The sequence below is a fragment of the Vipera ursinii genome (genome assembly GCF_947247035.1).
Source record: "Vipera ursinii genome assembly, chromosome: 2".
In the NCBI taxonomy this organism is placed as follows: domain Eukaryota; kingdom Metazoa; phylum Chordata; class Lepidosauria; order Squamata; family Viperidae; genus Vipera; species Vipera ursinii.
The window spans coordinates 227,845,461-227,871,635 of NC_139513.1; the positions used below are offsets into that span (position 1 = coordinate 227,845,461).

The window sequence follows — 26,175 nt, forward strand, 5'->3', positions numbered from 1 at the left end:
TGAAGAAGATGCAACACTCAAGATGGTTCTTGGGGACAGTAAATGTTCACCTCCACCGTTCCTACAAGCCAGGTTCACTGCCCAGCTGCTCTCTCAAAGCTTGGTTTGTTGTAGATAAAACCAAGGTCAGACCTGGGCTGTAAACAAGTCTCTTCGTCAGAAGTAATAAAACTGTTTTGCCAAGCTTGCCACAAAATATCCCCGATAGCATTTAGTGTCTTTTTCAAATCCAAAACTAAAATCTTATCCACTTTTAAGTGGTACTTTTTTGCAAATCAAACAAAGTGACAGATTCCAATAAGAATAGGAATTTTTTGGGTCGCCAAGTTCCAGACAGAAAATAAATATCCAGTTGTCTTAAGTTGATTTTTTCAAAGCTTTGTTTCTTCTAAGTAATCAAACGCCGCCATTTTAGACCGTGGGGGAAAAAATTCCCTTCCCTCTCTCCTCGACAGGGAATAATTTCAAGAAGTTTTTAACAGGAAAAATACTTGGGATGCAGAGAAGATAAAATCTCAGCCGGGACAGCCAATTTGATCTCTTACTGTAGACCACGAGTGTCCCAATTTTTTGGCTTGCTTGGGCCCCATGTAAAATATATAATGTATATAAGTATCATATAATGTTAAAAATTTACAATCTTGTGGGGTTGCATTATTAGCTGTCAAAGACTGCACGGGGCCTACGGTCAGCAAATTTTATTTGCTTGCTCTAGAGAGTAAGGAATACAACCTTGATGGACATACGTACAAAATTTTCCCCAGTTGTTTTCCCCAGCAGTTTTCCCCCCAGTTGTTGGACATATTTATTTTTGCAGCTACCAATGTGTAGCTTAACGAATTTAGGTGTTTTGGAATTATCTAGTAATAAAATAAAAGGTTTTGATTAAAACTTTTTCTGTAGAATTTTGCGGAGTATTTTGAGGTATTTCTTTCTACTACTTGCATTTTATTCCCTTTTACATGACCACAGCTGGTAGAATGTTCCTATTTTATCATTTCCAACATTTATTGTTACATGATTTGTCTATTTTGAAAACTGTTGGCTTCCTATACCATGCATACAACATTTTAAATTAATTTTCCATTAAATTGTATTTTGTAGTATAATTTAGTATATTGTATGATTTTTCTCCATAGCTCTTCTCATCATTTTACTGTGATTTCATCTTTAAAATTTTGGAAGCAGGCATTTTCTTTAGGAAGCGTGCATCTACAAAACAGCTTCCTTTCTCTTGTTTTTCCAGAAAATTATTAAAAGGTGATTTTTCAAGGCCTTTGAGGAATAGAGTAACAGTATATTGTTTACCAAATACTGACACCAACAAATACATTATTGTATTGTATCTGTTGCATTGTTATTGTTGTTTAATATACCTATGTTGTTGAACTGCCTTAATCTGTGTATAAACTGTCTTGACCAGTGGAATGGTGGGGTCCAAACTCTTTCGAAATAGTTTTATAAAATCTTTTCCAGATTAGTATCAGCAGCTGGGTTTTTCTTTTTCTTTCTTTCTTTTTTTTGAGAGAGATCATCCAAAATCTCATTTGATCCACGGCAAACCTCTGCATACCTACATCGTGAAAATCAGACTTTGCTAATGAATACCCAGGATTTTGTAATTTAAATGATGCAGGATAAGGGTTCACAAGCTTTCAAGCACCACTATATGTCATTTCCAGCTAATAAAAAAATGATGAAAAGGTATTCAGAGATAATTTACACAAAGGAAACAAGGTCAGTAATACTGAAAAAAAACAACAAAATAGTGGTCACAGTTGCACTATCATTACAGAAGAAAATCAAACTTCACTTGCTACATTACCTGGAAGTAATGTTGCAAGAATATATTCACGGATCATTACAAAGTCACTATTTGAAATAAAGGATACTTACGTTTTTAATTTGCTTTCATTTAATGGGGCTGCATATGTACCTTTTAATGTTATACACCACATGATCATAAAATGATCACAACTGCCAGCCTGTTTTGATCAAAATAATTTTCTATTGTGTGCAAATATACAAAGAGTATGCAAACATATATATAAGAATTAACGAAGATTAACCCATGATAGTTGTAAGATACAGAGTATGAATTCTACATATCTGTATTGGAAAATGAATCCTAATTCCCAATTTTCAGAAATCTTTGTCATATTTGTCTTCTGAAAGTATTGAACATGTAGAAGAAAAAATCCTCAAAAATTATTTACTGCTGAATTTCAAAGTATACACACAAAATACTTTACATGAAAACTGGACTTCAAATGGAGAATGGAAGAGAACTGAAAAGAAAATATTAATTTAATGACTTAAAAGGTTAATACTTGCAATTTTAACAAGAAATGTAAAAAGCAAATAAATATGATGAATTTAAAACACCTGATGTACAATAAAAATATTTGACCACTGATGCATAAAATACATTAGTTCCAAAGTAGTTTCATACAGTAAGTTGTAAAAGAGCATTTTCTAGGAGTGAAAGGTAGACACAGAAGTTGTGTCCTGCATTTAGCAAATATAGGAGGAAAATATCAATAGAACAATCTAATCCACTGAGAAATGCATCCCTCTTACTTCAATGGGACTTACTCTCGGGTAACTTTGCACTGAAAGGCAACCTTGAACATATATCTAAGTTACTGGGGTAACACAATGAGTATAGCTTGCTCTAATAGGGGAATTCAGTTTTTCTTAAAAGATCAATTAAAACAAATGCACAAAGTTTTCATATTCTGCAGTTTATACTTAGCCAAGAAATTTAACAAGCAAATTTGAATTTTGACTTTTTGCGCTATGAGTTTAAATAACTAACAGCATTGCTCATAGAGCAATATATTCTATTTCTAGTTCAGGTACAGCAGGAAGCAAAATTATTCTTTAATCTTTCAACTTGAAAAAGGACACACAGTAAGTTAACTAGGCCTTAGTAGCATATGAGATAACATAAATCTCGATTCTCTTGCATTATTTGGTATCTCAAAAGCCAGTCATGTACTAAGAAGATTATATCTTCTTAGGTCAGTTCACTGGAAGCATTTTGGACTATATTTGCAAGCTACCTTGATATATTAAATGTATAGAAGGATGCCTAACTTCTTTGTTTTCAGATGGTCCATTAATTTCTATAAATTTACCTAGGATTAATTTTAAAGAAATCTTGCATAAACTGTACTTAAATAACTAGAATTCATGGCAGTGAATGATGCATAAATTTGAACAGAGCTGCACTCAAGTTATGTCTAGTAAAAAGTAATGATATGGTAATTAGTGCAAAATTATGACAGATTCCAACAAGTTACATCATGAGATCTAGGACTGATAGTACATTTCTCAAAACATAATTATCCAGTTTGTTCACATACGTGTGTCAACATATGTGGGGCAGTTCAGCACAATTACCAATAGCACTGTCCTAAAAGAACTATAGAGAGAATTGGTTTTACTACATATAAACTTGTTTTATAAAAAAAAATGCCTTAAAATTACAATATAAATCAATGCTAGATATCTTTTAGGAAAACTTATAGATCTTCATTTTGGGATTTATGACAAAATATTACAAACCTAACTACAGTCTCATTTAGGCAAGTAGTAAGTTTATAGTAATAGCTGCCAAATCAGTTTCAAACTATCCACATGGTATGAGCAAAAGCAACATTAATTATTGCAGCTCTATGTGTCAATCAATTTTGTTTATAAAATTCTTATGAGGACAAATGTGAGGTTTTTTTTACAAAACTGTTCTTACTTTTTCTAAGGCTTTGAGATGTAAACAGCCACATTCGCATTATGCTGTTTGCATTATTTGCAATTTTTTTTGGGGGGGAAAAACCCTTTCAGAAAAATCACTAAAATACTGATCAAAATACTTTAAATTTGTATTTGTTTTGTAAACAATACGTGTGTGGTGAGGGGGGCTTCAGTTTTGTATCCAGTAGTGTTTCTTTCAGACAAAGGTAGTAGACATTTCTGTATATTACGGAGAATGATGAATGTCAATAATGTATTAAAATATCAATCTTTTCAAAATTACCAATTAAAATGGAAAGAGCAGATACAGAAATATTTGAATTCCACATTAATGACCCAAATATAAGTAATGCAAAAACGCATGTTTGGATATCATAAGGAGTGTAGAAAATAAAGAGAGTTACATTCTGTTAGGAATAAAAGGCACCACTAATAAGAAGCTGGGTCTGGTCATCCCTTACAGACCACTTCATGTTCTGCTAACATTGTTAACAAAAATGCCAGCAATATTCTTTTTGGACAGTCTGTTTCAGATATCGCTTTCTGGTTTCCTAACCACAAACATCACACATTCATAATAGTATTTCATCATAGATAATTCATTCACAGTGTATGTTGTCAAAACAGATTCATTCTCCATCTGAAAAACAAACAGTATTTTCTTTAGTTATCTGCATTTCATTACAAACATGAAATGCTAATGTAATGCTACACAACTGAAATTTGTCAGGTCAGTATAGGGTAAAAAATTATTTAATCTCATTTGTTCTTCCCAGCTGCCCTTCTCTTCCTTTAGAACATGTCTGTGAACAATTAGGGATCAATTACTATGCCTCTCGTTGCCCAACACAAAAATTTACTCTCCTTCTCTCCAGTAACACATGCATGTTCCATTTATCCTGAGAGTTTACAAGTTATTTTATTCTATTTTGTTTTTTTTTCATAGTCACCATCCATCCACCTACCTGTCCATCTTTGCATTTTTTAGGCAGGTCTATGTGCAGAAACCGTGTTCTGATTTTTTAAAAAATATATAGATATTTCCTTTTTCCCCAAAGGGCACTTTGCTCCCAAAGCTTCATTACGGAATATTGACAAATCAATAACTTTGTTACTATCATAGTAATTAATCATGTGATGAAGAATGGACAAAAAGAGCCATGGTGGAGCAGTGGGCTAATGCCTCAAGTAACACCAGCTGCCTGCAATTAGTGCAGGTTCGAGTCCCACCAGGCTCAAGGTTGACTCAGCCTTCCATCCTAACTATCAAGCCTTTCCTTTGCTCCTATAGGGCATTACATACTGAGATTGAAAGAAAAATGGGTTGCCCAAATTCCCAAACATCAGGAGTTTTTTTTCCCCAAGGATTCTTTTTTTATGTATTATGTGTCCAAAATCTACCATCACCTTTCCTGACTTCAGTATTGTTTAATTGATTTGGCTTCAAACATTCAAAACCTAATCTCTGCTATAACATGAATTTATCTAGAACCTGTAAATTTACTACTTTCACAAATTTCAGATTAGTGAATTTCACTTGAGTGACTTTTATCACAAGTCATTCAGATTAACCTTCCATCCTTCCGAGGTAGGTAAATGAGGACCCAGATTGTTGGGGGCAATTAAGCTGACTTTGTAATAATGCCGCTTGGCCCCCCCCCCCGAAAGCCTTAATAAGCAGGCATATACATAGAATGAAAGCTATTGCTAAGCACACTGATTTGTGCTTTAAATTGTAAGCCGCCCTGAGTCTTCGGAGAAGGGCGGGATATAAATGGGATTAAAAAAAAAAAGAATAAGGAATTATATATTATTGGAATGTGAAAATCAACATTTCTTACCTCAATATGGAATCCATATTGTAATATTACACTTTTTATATCCTCATAGCTCAATTCAATAGATAATTCATTTGCTAAATTTTCAAAATGATAAAGAAGAGGACCTAGGACATATTAGAAAAACCAGCAACTTTATCAAATTCTTTTGAGATCAACAATAATTTATTAATTCTTTAAAAAAAAAAAACAACTGCCCAGTAGCTGAAATTCTTCAGGCAGTTTACAATAATGCACAGTAAAATACAGTCTGAATAAACAAATTAAAATCCAAAATAAACACATCATATAAATTAGACAACTGTACTGTGCCCAAAGACTAAGACAATGCAAATATAAACAATATAAAAATCCTGGCAAAATAGAAAGGTCTTCACTTGGCACTGAAATTATGCTAGTATGATCATCAGTTAAGCCTCTTTGGGAAAAGAACTCTATGAATGGGGTCCCACCACAAAGGTTTTCCCTCTGTCATTACCTCCCCTAATGAAAGGAGTTGGAAGATGATCTGATCCGTAGATGATCTGAAGGCCTGGGTATGTGCAGAGGTAAGTAGTACCTGAAGCAGATTTGCATTTTCTTCTAATTTAAAGGTAGATTCAGTTATTCTAAAATGTTTTATAAGATCCTTCTGGCAATCTATTTTGAATTGCAATGTCTCATATGATATAGGGTCTACACTGCTTGAGCAGGGGGTTGGACAAGAAGACCACCAAAGTCCCTTCCAGTTCTACTCTGGCTGATTGACTGCTTGGTTTCTTTCCCCAAAAAGACTATAAAAAGCCAAAATCTATAAACTGACAATGCTCTTAATTCAAAGGGTTTAGATCACGCTGGAATTCCCTCGTATCATACTTAAATTAGAATGTACAAAGACTGCAGTCCTTTCTATTAAACTCAAAAGTTCTAATAAATTACCTAAATTGATCCATATTCCTCCTGGTTTAAGTATTTTCCATATTGTATCAATGTAATCAATGACATTGTGTGCCGTGTCTATGAAGAAACAGGTTGCTATGCAGTCCCATATATCTGTATATAGAAACAGGAACAGAGAATAGTGTAGCTGTGTAGTGCAGCTTGCAGGTACCATCATTAAGAAGACTTAAAAGTGATAGTCACTTCAATATATTAATTTTCACCAATTTCCTAGGCTGCAGCTATGTAGTATAAATAGTAAATTCTAAATAGTCTACTTTTGCAGAAGAATCTAATATATTCATAATTTGTAGAATTTAACCATTTGATTTTAACTATCATTAGCCTAAAGAACTATCATTAGCCTAAAGAATCTGTAGTAATAATAGTATTTAATTTAGACATTACTAGTACTAGTAGTAGAGAAAAGAAAACGAAAAGCAGAAGATGCTCCCTCATGAACCATTTAATGAAAGAGATAACAATGTCTTCAGCATCCAAAAGTCCCTCCTGTGTAAAATCTTTTTAGACTAGAGCACAGGTCTGCAACCCGCGGCTCCGGAGCTGCATGCGGCTCTTTCAGCTGTCTCCTGTGGCTCCCAGTCTTCTGCCATGTGCAGTTCAAAAAAAAAGTGGGACTAAAAAATTTCAACCAATCAATTCAAATATGCAGGGTAGGTGCATATCTCGCCTTGGTTCCACTCTTCAGTCAAACCCTGTTCTGCGCATGTGCGCATGTACGCACATGTGTACACATTTTTTGCGGCTCCTAGTTTTTCCTTTTGTGAGGGAACCGGTTCCGAGTGGCTCTTTCACTGTTTCAGGTTGCTGACTCCTGGACTAGAGGAACTATCAGTTCAGTTGATTGGTTTGTCCCTCTGTCAATGCACACAGCCATGTAAAGGTAAAATGGGGAGGTAGGGTGAGGCACAGGAAAGGTGCATGGGGATATGCAAGTGGCCAATGACACATGGATGCAAAGGGGCTGGGGAAGGGTGCAAGGATGAAGGAGACTTACTGCAGCAACTTGTGACCTTCCCTGCCAGCTTCCCCATTGACTTTCTGGGGAGGCTAGCAGAGAAGGTCATAAAAGGCAATAATGTTGTGGGGGACTATTAATTGTGAGCAGGTTGCCACACACCCAGATCACAATCATGCGAACACAGGGGTGCTGGGATGGCCAGACCTCCGAAGCCTCCTTGTAACCATCATTTGTTAAGCATTGTCATAACTTTGAATGGTCACTAAATAAATGGTCGTAAGTGGAGATTTATGTGTATTCTTGTTCTATCTGGGAGAAAAAGAGGCTGATCAAATCTGATTATTTTGCACAAAGACTTTCCTGCTCTCTGTTGCAATGCTAAAGCACGATCCAAGTCTTATTTGCTGATAAAAACAACCCCAAAACAGATGAGATCAGAGAGTCCTCTAACAACTAAATATCCTTCAGTAAAATTAATAAGGAACTTTAATAGACAAATAGAGAGGTATTATTTTTTTAAAAAAACTTAAGGCTTTTTTAATTACTTACAGAAATAATTTTAATTATCTAACATGACATGTCTTGTTTTTGAGGACTTGACAAATTTCATTTTCCAAGTCTAGTTCCTGCCCCTCCCCACTTACTACTCTCAGAGTAGATTTCTCGAAAATCGCCTGCTGTCATAGAAAAGTTGGCACCAGGAGGAAGACTGTGAGGGTCAACATCTGGGAAATAAATTGGCTGTATTTGATCAGCAGATCTCCTGTTATTGCTAAACTGATGAATCCAGGGATATAATTTACATGCATTAGTTTCACAGCATCTGTAACATATAATTACCAAAAAGTTGTTATTTATTATTAAAGAATACAAAATGTAATATTTTTATTTTGTGTTCTTTAAAACACAACTTGATAATTAACATCAACATCTCTTTCTTAAAAATAATTGCTGCAAGATTCCACTTATTATTTGTAACCTATTTACAAAGAAGCAACCAGAAAAAAAAAACATCTGCTGTTTTAAAAGTTTTCTCCTTAACAAGACTCTTAAAGAAATGGAATTTAGTTTTTTAAACAAATTAATCTTATTAAATCTTTAACACTAAAACAGATTGCAGACAGCTCTTGTAGGTGATCTAGAAAGGGCAGGCCATTTTTTTTTCTTCCAGGATATTCAGGAACTTACAAGTAAGAGCAGTTTGCCTTTCTAGAGTTTTCTACTTTTATTTATAAAAAAGAACTCTGGAATCAGGCAAAGGCATGGCAATTTAGTGATGAGTGTTGAGGTTTAAGAATGGAAGAAATCTTTTAGCCATTCTGAACATGAATTTTGGTAGCAGAATCTTGATGTGCTGAGAAGCACCATGCAACCCAAGGACTGTCTACCATTGCTATATCATTTCCTAGTATATACAACTGAAAAACCATTTAACCAATTCAAACAGTTTGTCACCCTGAAAATGGCATCTGAAAGCGGTAAGTGCAACCAGTTAAAATGAGCACATTTGAAATACAATAAATTCCCCCTCATATAAAATTCAGAAGGCAAAATAGTTTAGCATTTGAATACGGTAATTTAAAGAAGCATGTGAAATATCAAACACCCAAATAGTCAACAATCGGTTAAAGAACCTGACTTTCATGAAATAACTGTCAGCCATGGCCAGTGCAAAAACACAAGTGTAGAACCACATGTAGAAGATTGTATATGTACCTGTTGAGTACAAAATTAGAAGAAAAGAGCATAAACAGGCTCCATTCATTTCCTTGGCAAGTGTAACCAAGCATAGCTATTTCCCAGGCCAATCTACCTAGCCCAGCACCAGGTACCAGGACATTTACTTTGGAGAGATCCCTGAAACAAGAAAAAGGGTTAATCTTTAATTAAATATATTTGAGAGAAATAATGCCAATTCGTTTTGGATAGTGTCTTCTATTTCCCAAGCTTGGTTTATTCCAGCAAAAAGTAATCTTCAACATGTTTACTGACTCTACACAAAGAAAATTATTTGTTATTTTTAATCCTCAAATTTGCTAGACTTATATTTTACAATGTATATTTCTTTGTGGTCTGAGTCCTGCAAGTGGCCTGATTCTTTTAAATACTGGAAAGCTACTATAGCAATATAATTTCAGAAAAGAAAGTATCTTTTTTAAAAATCACAGGTTGCATTGAAGAATATTGTGATTTTTGTTTGCACTTGGAACAAACTTAAAATGTAAATCCTTTCCTTGCCTTATAACATTTTAATTCCACTTGGTTTAAAGGGATTTCCTCCCAGGTAAATTTGTAAATAAACAAATAATGGTAAGATTATTATCTAAAATGGGGTGTCCAACCTTGGCAACTTCAAGAACTGTGAATTTCCAACTCCCAGGATTCCCCAGCCAGCTATGCTATAATCTCTATGTACTTAAGACGGTGATTTATTTTCAAGTTTACAGATACAGCACTGCATAATAAACTTGCTGAACAATTTTTGAGTCTATAACATACCAGAGACCAATCTGAACCATATCCTTTACAAAAATATTCTGTTACTCTGACATCCATACCATTCTATGAAACATGAATACCATCTACTTGGTGACTTCCGTAATAAACACTGTGGTGGCACAGTGGTTAGAATGCAGTATTGCAGGTTAATTCACTGCTCACTGTCACAAATTCAATCCTGACCAGTTCAAGACTCAGCCTTCCATCCTTCTGAGGTCGGTGAAATGGGGACCCAGATTGTTGGGGGAAATATGCTGACTCTGTAAACTGCTTAGAGAAGGCTATAAAGCACAGTGGTGCAGTATATAAGTCTAACTGCTATTGCCATTTACAGAATGAAGCCGGTTAACAGATGTTTTATGATCCTCAGTCTGTAATGTTTTAGGAAAATCTTTAAATGCAAATCTTGGCAATACTGTAACATTGCCAGCTCATTGTACAAAATGCTACTTTACTTTTTGCAATGGTACATATTGAATCCTGAGAGCCTTAAGCATTACCATGCCTTTTGAGGCATGTTGCAAAACAGCCTTTCCCAGCTTCTGGCCTCTCCAGATGTGTGGAGTTAATTTCCAAAATTCCTGAACAATAGTTAAGTTGTCTAAGAGCTGAAGGTCAAACAACCTACGGTAGTTGTTCTAAGCCAAATATAGACATCAAGTCAGAATTATTTCAAGATTAAAAACAGTCAGCTGAGCATTCCCCAGCAAAATAACTTCCTTTCCCTGCATATGAAAAATATACTATATAAGCTTAAATAAACTTTAGACAATTGCTAACAGTCCTAAAATGACCATGTACAAATGATAATAATAAAACAGAAAGTGATACAACTATGAATACAAGGGGTAAAAATCCCTTGGGATTTTGCAAAATTGGTACTGGACAGAAATGAACACCCTAAAAAATAAAATAAAATAAAAATCAACTGGACTTATGGTCATCAATTGACCTGTATCCCAGTTAACTCATTAAAAGGCTGAGTGGTTGTGTCTTGATTCATTTGAATGTTACATGAACGATATTAGAACTTATATCATTACTGTTTCTGACAAGTTTCAGTATAAAAACAGGACCAATTTTGTTTATATTGCTTTTTGCCCATCTTCAGGAAACTTCTCTATACACATCTGAAGAAGGCAAGTATACTATGAAAGACTTAGTAGAATCAAATGACTGTGAATAGTGACTCAATCTTTAATCAAGGGAAATGTATAATATAAACAATCAGGAGATGCTGACTTTTTTCAGACACAAAGCACTAAGGCTTAAGCTATATAAGCTCATCAGTATTTTAAGGAACTATTTTATATACCGTATATACTTGAGTATAAGCCGACTCGAATATAAGCCGAGACCCCTAATTTTACCCCCCAAAATTGGAAAAAGTTAGTGACTTGAGTATAAGCCGAGGCTGGGAAATGCAGCAGCTCACCTTATGCTCCTCTCCAGAGATCTTCCCTCAGCAGCGGCCGGCAAAGTAGCTCGCACGCGAAACAAGCCTGGCAGAGGAGCCGGAGCGGCGAGCAGAGGCGCCCGGCCCAGATCCTGCAAGGCCCGGCCGAGACGTGCCCCCAGCAGCGGAGCTGCTCCGGCTCCTCTGCCGGGCTTGTTTTGCATGTGAGCTACTTTGCCTGATGCTGAGAAGACGCGCTTGGGCACTCGGGTTGGTGTCAGTCTCCGCAGGCCCTTCTCGTTTCCAGGAACGTCAAGCGTGCTTGGCTCCCCACCCCCACAGCAGGGCAGGGCAGGGCAGAGACTTGCTCGCCCTTCTGACGGCCCTGAAGAGAAACGAAGGGCTTGCAAACTCCCCGCGAGAAGCTGGGCGAAGCACGCGGCTGGGCGAGTGTGTGCCTGCACGCGTATTTACAAAAGAAACGCTCCGAGAGTTCTTCTTTCTCCGCCCCCTTGGGGGGAACTCTAGCGATTGCTGTAGCCGCGCTTCTCTTCTCGGCTCCGAAAATAGGGATTTCTACTCTCTCTCTCTCTCTCCCCTCCCCACCCCGCATTCTCCTGCCTCTTCGATTGCGACAATAAAAGGGCGAAGGGTGCGCTGGTTTCTTCCTCCTTCCTCCCCCCCTCCCCTCCCCTCCCCGATTGTCAGGTGTGGCTTCGATTTTAGTTTTTGCCTATGGTGCTAGGGAGTTGCCAGTGGTGGGATCGTTTTTGGAGTTGCGTGCTTGGCCCAGAGGTGCAAACAAAATGTTTGGAAAAAGGGGGGTGAGGTGGGGTGGAGGAAGCAGTTTGCAAAGCAGCCGAAATGGGGGTATATAGAGGATGGGAGGTTCCCACCGAGAGAGCCAGCAGAGTTGTTGTCGAAGTGCCTCACACGCCTTTCCAACCACCAGAGAAGGGAGGAATAAGAAAGAAACACACACACACACACACACACACACACACACACACACACACACCAGGAAATCGAGGAAGCTTGTGTAAGATCTGAAGGAGACACGATCGTGGGAAAGGCACCGAGCGTGCCGTGGAAAAAAAAGAAAGGGTGGACTTGGGCTCGGCTGGTTTCGCAACGGGAAATCGGAAATCCCCGCAAAAGATGCCGGGGTCGACAGCATTTTTTCTACCCGGAACAAGCAAACGCTGCCCCAAAACTGGGGTGTTTCAAGCCATGGCTCCTCCGGCAACAGTCGCTTAAGCTGCAGTTCATCCGGTTCCCCCAGCCTTTCCAAATATTCCAGGCTGGAGCATTCACTCCCTCCGCAGTTCCTCCAGCCATTACGAGCCGTTTCTGGTTAAGTTCAAACAAATACAAGCAGATTCAAGCCGTGGCTCTTTCCGCCCCGAAAATCAGCTGATCGGGCGTTTCAAGCCGCGGCGTTTCAAAACGGCCACAATCTCCCGGCAAGACCTCCTCTGTAGTTCCTCCAGCCATTACAAAGCAACTCTGGTCAAATTCAGGCCGTTTCGGTCTAATTCAGGCAGATGCAAACAGATTCAAGCCGCGGCTCTTCCACCCGAAAATCAGCTGATCGGGCATTTCAAGATGCGGCGTTTCAAAACGGCTACAATCTCCCGGCCAGACCTCCAGCTGCCTCTCGCCGATATGGAGGGCACCAACGCCCCCAAAAACAGGGACGACAAAGCAGTCTAGTCATCCAGCCCTAACGTGAAGGCATTATGCACTCCAAGGGCGCCCCCAAGACCACCAAACCACACCAAACTCACGGAGCTCACGGAGCTCAGCTCGACATGTCTGCCATCTTAGTTGAGCCTGTTAACAGACTTCATCAGTTCCAAAATCAAGATCACACCGGCAAGCTTTGTCAGTTGTCACTCGCGGCAGTACAAATACACTAGTACGGAAAGCTGGCATTCACTTTCGGGGGGAGGAAAAAAAAAACACAACAACACCGCACGCTTTAAAAGATTGGAGTTTTGCAGCCTTTTTTCTCGGGCCCGTCCGCCACCTTTAACTTAAGGCTGCGCTCTCGATTTCCTGGTGTGTGTGTGTGTGTGTGTGTGTGTGTGTGTCAGACCCACGGGAATGGCTGGTAGGGAAGCGGCATTCCGGCATTCCCCCCCTTCCTGTGTGTCGAGCCCACGGGGCTTGACACACAGAGAAACGCAAATGCCGGACTGCCGCCACCTTTACTAGCCATTCCTGCGGGTCTGACACACACACACACACACACACATACACACACACACACACACACACGAGGGGGAGAAACAACGCTGGACTGCCGCCACCTCTGCCAGCCCTGCAAGCCTCTGCCGCCCCGGCGTTGGTGGTCGAGCTCTTCGGAGCCGGAAGAGAATCTCCCGCAGGAGGAGGTCGCGGCTTTCTCTCTTGCTTCGGACTGCAAGGATTTAAACTCCAGGAACAAATCCCGATGGAAGTTTTTTTTAAAAAAAATACTCCTCCGGGTCGGACAGGGGACCCAGGCTGAGGTCTAGGGGTAGTGGGGGGGGGCTCGCAGACATAGATGGGCTCAAGTGGAAGCCAAGCAGCCCTCCCGAACCTGGGCTTCTGGACGGAGCAGCCGGTGGTGCGTTTCAAAAAGCAGAAAAGTTGGATTTTGAACTTTTCAGCAGCGCATCTGCACCCGCTGCTTTTATGACCGACCTGCCGTTTCCCCCCCCTCCCAGTCCTTTCCCCCGTCCAAGCGGACGCTCCAGGCTCTTTGGGGGGGTGGGCGGGCAGGGGGGGAAAGGAAGCGTGCCGAGGCGCCGCTCACCTGCGATCGGCGAGTGCGCTGGACTCGGCTGCGTGCCCCTCGGAGGGTTCAGATCATTCCGGGCCAGAGCGGCTTGGCGGGCGGGGCCGTTGGGCAGGCGGCGCGGTGCAGCGGGGGAGTCAGGGCAGCTCTGCCATGGAGCAGCTGGGGTGGGTGGGTGGGGGGAGGAGGAGGAGGAGGAGGAGGAGGAGGAGGCAGAGAGGAGCGAGCGGATGAAAGACGGAGCCTCCCGTGGCTACCGCTGCTGAATATTGCAATGAGCCGCCGTCTCCCTATGACCGCCGGCGAGGGGATTTCATCAGAGCACGCAATCGGGGCTCCCCGCCCCTCGGTCCTGCCCAGATGCAGCAGCAGCAGCAAGACCACCCCCCCCACACACACACCTCCGGTCTACCTTACGGCCCGGTGACTTGACCCCGGGTATAGATCGGAAAGAAGGCAACAGACCTGCAGAATCGCGGCGGCGCCCCCGGAGAAGCCTACCCCGAGGCTGCGGCCGATTTTTCCTTCTCCAGGCATTTTTCCTTCTCCAGGAAGTCCACCAGTCATCAAAGGGCCAAGTTTGAAGACCCCTGCGTCTACGCGGTATCTAAGAGCCGCCACCACCACCACCCACTAACCTCTCCACGGTGCCCCACCCCTTGGCTCTTCTCATTGCTGGAGCTCCTTCTCAGCGAAGGGGCAGGAAGGTCTGTTGCCTTCTTTCCGATCTATCCCCGGGGTCAAGTCACCGGGCCATAAGGTAGACCGGAGGTGTGTGTGTGGGGGGGGGGTGGTCTTGCTGCTGCTGCTGCTGCATCTGGGCAGGACCGAGGGGCGGGGAGCCCCGATTGTGTGCTCTGATGAAATCCCCTCGCCGGCGATCATAGGGAGACAGCGGCTCATTGCAATATTCAGCAGCGGTAGCCACGGGAGGCTCCGTCTTTCATCCGCTCGCTCCTCTCTGCCTCCTCCTCCTCCTCCTCCTCCCCCCACCCACCCACCCCAGCTGCTCCATGACAGAGCTGCCCTGACTCCCCCGCTGCACCGCGACGCCTGCCCAACGGCCCCGCCCGCCAAGCCGCTCTGGCCCGGAATGATCTGAACCCTCCGAGGGACACGCAGCCGAGTCCAGCGCACTCGCCGATCGCAGGTGAGCGGCGCCTCGGCACGCTTCCTTTCCCCCCCTGCCCGCCCACCCCCCCAAAGAGCCTGGAGCGTCCGCTTGGACGGGGGAAAGGACCGGGAGGGGGGGGAAACGGCAGGTTGGTCATAAAAGCAGCGGGTGCAGATGCGCTGCTGAAAAGTTCAAAATCCAACTTTTCTGCTTTTTGAAACGCACCACCGGCTGCTCCGTCCAGAAGCCCAGGTTCGGGAGGGCTGCTTGGCTTCCACTTGAGCCCATCTATGTCTGCGAGCCCCCCCCCCACTACCCCTAGATCTCAGCCTGGGTCCCCTGTCCGACCCGGAGGAGTATTTTTTTTTTAAAAAACTTCCATTGGGATTTGTTCCTGGAGTTTAAATCCTTGCAGTCCGAAGCAAGAGAGAAAGCCGCGACCTCCTCCTGCGGGAGATTCTCTTCCGGCTCCGAAGTGCTCGACCACCAACGCCGGGGCGGCAGAGGCTTGCAGGGCTGGCAGAGGTGGCGGCAGTCCAGCGTTGTTTCTCCCCTTCGTGCGTGTGTGTGTGTGTGTGTGTGTGTGTGTCAGACCCGCAGGAATGGCTAGTAAAGGTGGCGGCAGTCCGGCATTTGCGTTTCTCTGTGTGTCAAGCCCCGTGGGCTCGACACACAGGAAGGGGGGGAATGCCGGAATGCCGCTTCCCTACCAGCCATTCCCGTGGGTCTGACACACACACGCACGCACGAGGGGGAGAAACAACGCTGGACTGCCGCCAGCTCTGCAAGGCTCTGCCGCTCCCTTCTCCCAGCAGCCTGTTCCGAACGAAGGGACAGTTCTTTTTTTTGTTGACTTGAGTATAAGCCGAAGTGGAGTTTTTCAGCCCAAAAAGTGGGCTGAAAAATTCGGCTTATACTCAAGTATATACGGTATTACGTAATCTTTTAACAGCGCCTTTATTACTTTGTGAGTAACTCAAGGTGGCAAACACACATACTTTTTCCTCCTCTTTGCTTTCCCCATAACAACAATCTTATGACGTGGGCTGAGAGTGACTGCCCCAAAAAGTTATCCAGCTGGCTTTCATGCCTAAAAAGGGACTAGTCTCCTGGTTTCTGGGCCAGCATCTTAAAACCACTATGCCAAATATTAGTATCTTTTTAAATAGTGATTTTATTAAAAATTACAATTGGAAAGATAAAAACCAATACAAACTAAAAAATGAAATAAAAGAAAAAATAAAAAGTTCAGAAAGGAAAAAGAGGTATAGAAACTAAGGTAAAATAATATAGCAAAGGGGATATATGTCAGTTAGTCATCCCTCTTCATCCCAACAAGTCTAAGCAGTTTACCACCTTCTGTTAAAATAAAACAAATCTCTTCTTCCCATGTCCCATATCTCATCTAGAAACTAAACCTTAACTGCCTCATTTTAGTCCTAATCAGCAAACTATTTAGAGTTATCAGAGATAACAACATTTATTTTAACCTAAATCAAAGAAATCAGCTTTAGAATTCTTCCTTTTTTCTTAACAATCTTGATTTTTAATCTCTTCAAATAATGTACTACAGCTTTGTTTCTTCTCATTTCTTTTCTTTTGATCCTGCCCAAAACAATTCTTCAAAGCTTTAACAAGTCTTTTTTGTGAATCCAGTGTAAGAAAATTAACCAAGCAACTCTTTTGGTTTGTTATTTGTATATCCTTTTTCCTTATAATTAAAAACATAATTATAATAACATTTTGTATAACTGGTATAGCATCTTTTTTCATATCATTCTTGTAGCCTGTCATTTTAAAATCCACTTACGTAACAAATGCAGTCTTACAGATGCAGACATTCTTAAAATTAATTTCTGAGCCTACTGTTCCAAAATACTATCCAATATGTCCAATGTCCAAAAATATTTTGCTTATTAGTAAGTCAAATTTAAGTATTATTTTCCCTTAATTATAATCTTTAGATCCTTCTGGTTCTCTCTCAACCTTCCACATTTCATCCTTGGTTTTTAAAGAATTCAAACCAAAGCATTTTCCCACAGAAGGGATTCAAAATCTTAATTCAAATCCATCTGGACCCTTCATCCATTTGTAACTTTCCAAAATAAAGTTATAATCACTCTTTTGCTCTTTATTCCAAAAAGAGAGAGACATGTTTTTATAAGTCCTCAAAGTTGTACTTAAAACTTATTTATTTTGCTAAGGATTGAAGTAAACTCACCTGAAGCTGTAAAATGTATCAATGCAAAGGTTCCTAATTTATGGAAAGCAGTTAACAAGCAATAGCCAAAAATGATTTGAAAAGGAAATATGTGAACCCAGTGTCCTTTTTGAAGGCACGAAGCACAATTTCAGGAAGATGGCTATTTCACTGTCTCCCAGAGTTCTAAACCCACCAGAATCCTGTTTCACAGTCTTCTTGCGAGGAGCATCTGTACAGAGCACTTGTGAGCAATCTCACGTTCTCTCCTCGTCCAGAGAGGAATTAAGAAGAACCAATGTACTTGCTGGCTCTTCATTTGGCCTTGGTTGTTGGCTCCACTTGACTAGATTTAAATACTAATATTAATGTACTGCTTTTGCAAAACCCCAAACCAGTTTTAATTTCACCAATGCGTATTACTATATGCATCCACAAATACTGTATTGAATCCTGTGCTATTTGACTGAAAGATTCTGTTCCAGCTAGTAGATAGGTTTGTTAATCCCGGCCTATATTTCTGTACAGGCTGAGGTTGGAATATTGAATGTAATCCAATATTCAGCTTCCCCGAGCTCCAGATTGAGCAGAAAAGTATGAGTAAGTCTGCACTTGAAAAATCAAAATTCTTTTCCAACTGAACAAATGGTTAAACGTATTTAGACTAGTCAAACACTTTAAGAAAGGGGTTTTCAAAATGTGGACCAAAGAGAAATCTCAGGGGATTATAAAAAATTTTGGAGGGGGGAATGCCTCATTCTCCCTGGACAACTGTCAGATTTTCTACAGTTGTTTTTATAAAGAGTACATCTTGATACAAAATAAATGTAAGACAAGAAGTAAAATTAGCTTTCTCAAAAATAAAACCCAGATCTTAAAAATTATGCAAAATGAGCAAGCTCTTTCTTTCCTTTTAAAATATATTTTTTGATTCTTTTATTGCTTCTAATGAAAAATAATAAATGTGAAATGTGAACTTTATAAGTCACAATATTCTATCAATTTATTTGTTATAGAGGTTAAACTTAATTAAAAACTAAATGGTATGATTATTGCTCAGCCCTCACCACTAATTTGTAGCATTTAAAAATACTCATCTGACTGTGGTGTTTTGATACTGTTTCCAAAAGAAGTAAACATTCAGAATATTCTGGGATGATTTATTTATGTATTGTTTCAATACATATATTAAGAAATGACAATTTATTCCTTAACTTTCCAGATAAATAAGCCAAATTACGTTCAAAGAACATACTTCTTCTTGAAATAAAGATATAGAAATTTTTCCATTTTTTTGGTTCTTAGAAATTTAACACTTGTCTTTGACTTTTATTGTGCAAAAGACATGCCAACTGGTCCACTGATTTGGGCTGTCCACACTATAACTTTGGTGAGAATGAATGCATGTCTATAGGATGAAATATTTCAAAATTGATCAGTTGATCAACACTACTTAGTTAAAAAAATCGTACTGTACAAAAGGGGGAAAAAACTTAATATTTCAAAAGAAGGGGAAAAATAACAAGAAAAATGCTAATCCTTAACATTTACTAATATTCCTCCAGAGTTAAAAATTCACGGACATATATCCATTTTTCCACAAATCTGGGTGGGGAAGTGGGGGTTCTTGAGAAAGTCAAACCCTTTTATTTAAATATATAAAAACTTACCGTAATTTTTTCTATATTTGAAGACATTCTTGAATGCCTTGAATCTAACAAGGGAAGGGTATTCATGTTATATTATGAATGAGCTTTTTAGCTTTTTTTTCTTCAGTAATGCAGTAGCAATTACAAGCTGTGTTAAAGTGAGATTAAAACAGACTTCGTTTTTCTACCTTAGCCCACCAGAGTTATCAAATGAATCCTCTCAACATAGACAAGGGAAACATTAGACTGTGGGTCAAGACTGCCATGCTAGGTCCATGTAATAAAAAATCTCAAATAACTAAAAGTTATCTATAAAGAGACTACTAATACTACTGCTATTTCCTTCTAATGGTGTATTTGCTCTCTGCCGGAGTACAATATGTTTATTAGGCCTCACAAAAGAACTGTGGTACCAGAGAGCCTTTTAGTTCTTTCATCTGTGGCTCTTAAAAGAAAATTAAGAGGAAGATATAACCAAGTCAGCTGTGTTTTTCTCAACATATCTTTCCAAATTATGTTAAAGCTAATACAAAGAGCTATCTTATCAGAGTTAAGTGGTATGTTATTCTTGTAACTATAGACTTTAGTCTCTTTGCTGATCTGTTTAGTAATAACAAATTTTAAGCAAAGCCATTTAAAAAGATGGCAGACATTTATGACATTTTTTCCTTATGACCTAAACAATTTTTCAAAGACCAGTTCCATTAACCTTTACCACAAATGCATTATTGTGCATATCTTCTCTTTAAAAAAAATATTTTAAAAGGTATTTACCATCTGTCTTTTGGAAAATTCTTTACAATTTCATTAATGATGGGCTGATAGCAAGAATCTCTCTCAGGTTTCCCAGTTTCACTCCAATCTCTTACAAATTGTTTCAGAGTGGATTTTAATTTATCCATGTCAAAAGTTGAAGCTGGTGTAATCTTTCCATTTCCCTAATTTAAAAAAAAAGTTAGCTACAGATTAATCTGATACATTATCATAACATAAAAATGTAGAATAACTATATCCAAATCAGCTCTTAACACATGTTACATGATACTGTCATATAATATACTGTAACACATCAAAAAGTTGACATTTATTATTCAGGATAAAAGTTGTTTGGTGAGCCTTTTCTCAGCAGTAGCTTCTCACTGCTGTTCACGTGTCTCTACATCCTATATCCAAATATAAGTCAATACTTTGCTTTGTTGATAAGGTGCTGAGAGTACATATTACATTAGTTTATATTTACAAAGATAAGTGATAAATACCAACTAGCAAAGAGGGAAGTCACCTGATTAAGAAGGTTAGAAATGGAGGTCATGACTGGCAATTAAATGGTGAACATGTACTTACATATGTCTAGTAGCTGCTGAAAACAGCTGCTAGTTTAAAACCAGAAAAAAGGTTAGTGATCCTAAAATGAATCAGGCAGGATTTGCACTGCTGAAAGTCTATTACTTCATAAATCGTCTAAAGTTCATTAAGTGATCCATAATTCATAGTGGTGGAAAGGAAGAGGACCAGCACAGAGAATCTACAGTGGGATTCAAAATGATGGAAAATAAAAAGATAAAAGTTTTTACTGGTCAAAGTCACTCCAGTTTGATCAAGGTCAATTAATAGTAGATGTGGTCTGTGAGAAAATTTGGAAAAAATTCCACTAATACCTGTAATGTCTTTCTTAATTCTAAAATTAAGTAGAATTAGGATAGAGCAGACATATGTAAAACTGGACAATAACAAGCACACATATCCATGCTTAGACCTGACTAGAACTGAAAATGGGTGCTAAAAAAATATTCCTTGTATTCCTAAAACATGATCTTATCTGGGAACTGTTCATATTGATATGAAGACCATTGGAGCCTGTTAATTCCACTTGAAAAAATTAAGGCTAAAGAAAGGAACCATTATGTCTTGAACAGTAGTTTAAATGTAAAGGGAATAATAAAATCTGGAATACTGTTCTGTACTATAACTGAATGTCAAAACCCTTCAATCAGTCTCAGGACATAGGGATAAACTAAAGATAATAAATAGTGGTCACCAGTGGAAAATAAGAATCAACTTCAAGCAAAAAACCACGGTAGAATTGGAAAAGATCTAACTACTTTTAATTTCAAAAGTCTGAAAATCACAGAGAAAAGACCAACTTTGAATGGGTGGGCATAGCTTTTGTGGAAATAAAAATTATGTATCTTCTATTTGTGTAAACATTCCTCCTTATCGCTAATTAAAGAGAATCATGATTTACTGGAATGAACTAGAATGGTATTTCATTTGTAAAATCCAAGACAGGTTTTATCAATTTTCCTACAACTTTCTTAATTTAACCCAAGAAATATGAAAACTATTTTCATGTGTAAAAAGCCCATGTATGAATCACTAAAGAAATTTTTAAAAATTAAAATAAGTTACAAGAAAATAGGTTTTTTTAGAAATAAAATGATCAACATACATCACCATCATATTCTCTATTTTCAAACATTCGGGTACAGTCATTCACAATAGACTGCAAGATCCCTTGATTGTGATCAACACATTTTCGAATCTTGTCAAGATGAGGAAGAAACTGAGGTAATAATTTCTGTTGCATGGCTGGAAGAGTCCTAAATTGTCTTTCTGCACGATTCACTCTTTCATGCATATTAATTCTAGAAATTAAAAAAATGAGTATCAGAAATAATGAGTAAAACAAAGTTCTGTTGGTATCAATCTTGTATATTTTCAGTGGATTCCCATTTGGAAACATTTTTAAATCACATATATAAATTTATCAGAACAGGTATCATTTCACCCCAAAGTCAATATGCCAGTAAATAATCAACATACAGTTAGAATCCTGTCAAAATTAACAATTTAGGATCCCATGAAGTTCAGTGTTAGATAGAACAATGACCCAAAATCTATTTTATATTAATAACAAATGTGTTTCAGTTACTTGGATGACATTGTTTTAGAAGAAATAACAAATGCAAATGGCCTTTCACTAGTAGCCATTTAAATTTATAAACTTTTCAAAACAGCACACAGATATTCTTTCAGAAAACTTTCTTATCAGAAGGTAAATGTATTTTAAAACTTTCACGGAATTGTTGACTTCATTCTGTGGTGGTTTTAAATTGTTTTAAACTGTAGGTGTTTCAAATAGCTCTAACACAATGGAGACACAATGCGTTTTATATACGGTACTTTAAACTGTTACACCTTAATTTTTTACATTTTAAATTATATGGAATGAATGTGCTATTGCAGAAATGCAATTAATAAATATAACATTTTTATTAAAAAACACAGTTAAAAGATCACAAATAGCCTATACTAGGGTGAGCTGCAGATTTGGCAGTTCCATTACTTTCACAGACACAAATGGCTACAGCAGGGGTGTCAAACTGCCGGCCTGCAGGCTGGATGCGTCATCAGGAAACCGCACCCACCCCACTGCTGGCAATAGAGAAAAAGCTCCGATACATCGTGCGATGTCATGTGACATCGCGAGTTTGACATGTTTGGGCTACAGGTTAAAAAGTGTTGAAATTCATCTTGATGGATTCCTAACACTAACCACAAACTGAAAGAGTAAATAAATTAATATGGACATGGCAATAAATTTGGAAGTGATAACTTAGAAAACTTCATAAACTGTGTAATAGACAATGGCATGTTCATCTGCTCTATGATTTTGAAAACAGAAGTGAAACAATAAGCATTTAAACAATCCTGTCACAACTACTCAGAATTTTGCTATATTCAATACACCTTATTGCCAGGAAACCTTAGTTTGTACTGTTTGTTTTTGTTCGCTCATTTATGACTCTTCGTGACCTAATAGACCTCATTTCTCCAAGTTTATCTGCCAGTAACAGCTATTTAAATACTTGAAAGGTTGTGCACACATGATCAGTGCTATTATCTACCCATTTTGTCCTCTGTTGGTCTTTTTTTTTTAAAAAAAAAATCACTTTGATATTTCCAAGCATCATGACCTTCTCTAAGTGACTCTTGCCTACATATTATGTGTCCAAAACATTTAAACTGCAGTTTTTTATGAGTGCTTCCACAAATGGTCTCATTTTATTTCTTTAATATTAAATAATTTGTTCTTCAATATAATCCAAGATAATCTCAACAATTTTTCTAGTGGCACAACTCAAAGAGATTCATTTTTCTTCATTCAGACTTTTTGAGGATCCAGTTTTCAAAACCATATGTTACAACTGGGAAAACAATCACCTTCAAAATGCATCCATCTAGTTAGGTGTGATGTCTCTGCAGTTTAACAAGTTATCTAAATGTGTTGTAATAATTCCCTTCAATAGGAGACATCATTTCATGATTTACATAATAAAAAGATATGTTCTAAAACAATATTCCAATCTAAAACAATACCCCCAAATGCTTCCATGCTAGACCTCTCATAATCCCCACCAATGGCTAAGATCAATAGGAACCCTAAGAGTTAGATTCAAAACACCTGGATGGTGCCAGATTGGCATCTTTACTTCAGAGTAAGTCCCAGTGTACTCAGCAGGGGTTAATTTATGAGTAAGTTTTATTTTTAACTTGGTTTTTAACTTTTGTATGTTTGATTTTTAACTCCCTGTAAACCGCCCTGAGTCCTCAGGGAAAGGGCGGTATATAAATGCAATAAAATAAATAAAATAAAATAAAATGGGTGTCCCAGCTTTTTCCCTAGAATTTAAAGCTAATTGTGAGACAAATTGAGCTGAAAGAAAGTGAACTGGCCCCAGGTCTCTCAATGAGTTTCCATGGTTGAGGCTGGGCTTCAATTGGGTACAGTTAGTCCTTGACTTATGACCACAATTGAGCCCAGAATTTATGTTGCTAAGTGAGAAATTTGTTAAGTAAGTTTTGCCCCATTTTATGACTTTTCTGGCCACATTTGTTAAGTGAATCACTGCAGTTGTTAAATTAGTAACCTGGTTATTAAGCGAAGCTGACTTCCCATTGTCTCTGCTGGTCATAAGGTCAAAAAAAGATTTGCAACCATCATATGAACCAGTTGTCAAGCTCTGCATGTAAATCATGTGACCATGGGGATGCTGCAACAGCCATAAGCGTGAAAAATCGTCATAAGTTACTTTTTCCACTTCTGTTGTAACTTCGAAGTCACTAAAGGAAATGTTGTGAGTCGAGGACTACTTGCATTCCCGGCCCTTGATCACTCAAGCCCCTCTCCCTCCGTGGGTAGATTCTGCTACGAATTGGTGGATCAGGGGTCCTATACTCCAGGTCTGGGGGATGCAGGATATCACAGCAAGCGGGGGAGTGAATCGGTTACCCATAGTAACGGAAGGCATTGATAATTCTCCGGAAGTGCTCCCGTTCCTGCTTCTCCTCCTCTTTTCCGTCCACCTTGGTGGTCGCCAACTGCTGCAGCGAGTCCGGCTCGCACCGGGTGTTCCCTGCCGCCGCTTCTCCATCTCGCGTGCCCAGCTCCGCCTGTTCTTCGTCTTCCTCGCTCTCCCGGCTGTCTCCGCGCATCGCCTTGCCCCGCGGCGGCTGCTGCCCTCGCCGGGACATCCCAGCCGCCTTGCCCCGACGCCGAACGCGAACGGCCGCTCCGGCTCCACGCGCCTTTTTCCGCGCACGCCGACGCGCTTGCGGATTCATAGAGAACAGCTGCAAGGCACCGGTTCAGCCAACCATCTTTCGCGGAACGCGGCTCTACGGCTCGCGCACCCGGGCACGGCTACCCGATGCGCAAGCGCGTGACACGAAAAAAGAGGGCGACCCGCCACGCATGCGTGTTTCGGCGCCTGCGACCGGATTGAGACGATAGCTGGCGATGAAGCAAACCTCTGTTTCGTTCAGGAAGCAAAGCTGAATGAAGGCTGAAGCTATCCTGGCTAGAGGTGTGCATCGCTTCCCGTTTATGGCACGTGACTTCACAGCGTTTTGGTTCCGACCTGCGTTTTGTATCCTTTGTTCCTAAGCCAGAAACGAGCGGTTGGGGTTCTGCATTTCTAACTCCTACGGAACCGATAGGACTCTCACGTAAACACGGGTGCAATCCGCCATGAGCTCCCACCCCATCCAAGTGTTGAGTATTTGCAGAGGTTCCTCTAACTGCGAATCTTAGCTTATCATCTATCTCGAATCCCCATTAGGGACGCTTGATAAGAAGGATTACCATCCCTCTGGAAGAAAACAATAGGCTGAAACTTGGATGGTATACCTTTGCAGAGAGGAACTCTATTTGAATATTTCATGATATGGGTTTGCTGCATGGGTCAAGTCACAGGAAAACTATTCTTAAATTCAGGAGCGAATTTAGTACTTAAGGATCCAAAGATGCATTAGTAAATGGTCCTTTTGGGTTTCTTCCCAAAACGTGAGTTGAAATGACAAGTTTCCATTTTTTTCTCTTAGGAAAAAAAAAGCAATAATAGCAAGGACATATTAGAAAATATTAGCCCAAAGTACTTTTCTTGAGATCGCAATATATACTGTAACTTAATGAGAAAATTAGATTTCTTAATAATGTGCATAATAGTAATGATAATATGATAAAGACAATACTGATGAATTAATAATGCTAGAGCTACCATGTTATAGATTTCCCTACTACAGGACACTTTTTTATATATGCTTCTGTTTCAAATGATTTTAAGTACTTTTTATATATAAAATTTTTAATTGTCAGTTAGTTTCATTAAGATAGGCACTTTGGCACTTGCGTAAAACAGTAATCCAGGGCTGTCAAACGTCACATGACGTGTTGTGACATATCGTGACTTTTTTGCTATTGCTGGCAATGTGGTGGGCGCAGTTTCGCTATGATGCACCCGGCCCACAGGCCGGCAGTTTGACACCCCTGCAAGTAATCCATTTTTCAAACATTTTCACAGTTTTTTATATATACAATGGAGAGCTTTATTAAATTTCAAAAAATACAAACATACAGAGAAAGGAGGGAAGGGATAAAAGGGAAAAGTTTTAACAAGTGACCAAAAATAAATAAATACATAAAACAAATATATACAAAAAGTGCCAACCAACCAACTTTTTTCAGTACAGAAACAATGA

The 26,175-nt window shown here is 39.4% G+C and overlaps 1 protein-coding gene across 1 annotated transcript in view; it reads right to left on the reverse strand.

Moving 5' to 3' along the window:
- Window positions 1-2,289: 2,289 nt before the first annotated feature.
- The window catches only part of CARNMT1 (carnosine N-methyltransferase 1), a 37,488-nt gene continuing 13,602 nt past the window's right edge, over window positions 2,290-26,175 (reverse strand). The window contains exons 9-17 of the mRNA XM_083353497.1: window positions 24,946-25,077; window positions 24,428-24,785; window positions 21,584-21,779; window positions 19,909-20,072; window positions 9,211-9,351; window positions 8,139-8,317; window positions 6,513-6,626; window positions 5,598-5,701; window positions 2,290-4,396 (exon numbers count right to left, since the gene is read on the reverse strand). Coding sequence (XP_083209623.1) covers window positions 4,286-4,396; window positions 5,598-5,701; window positions 6,513-6,626; window positions 8,139-8,317; window positions 9,211-9,351; window positions 19,909-20,072; window positions 21,584-21,779; window positions 24,428-24,785; window positions 24,946-25,077 — 1,499 coding nt within the window. The 3' untranslated portion in view covers window positions 2,290-4,285. The remainder of the gene's footprint in view (window positions 4,397-5,597; window positions 5,702-6,512; window positions 6,627-8,138; window positions 8,318-9,210; window positions 9,352-19,908; window positions 20,073-21,583; window positions 21,780-24,427; window positions 24,786-24,945; window positions 25,078-26,175) is intronic.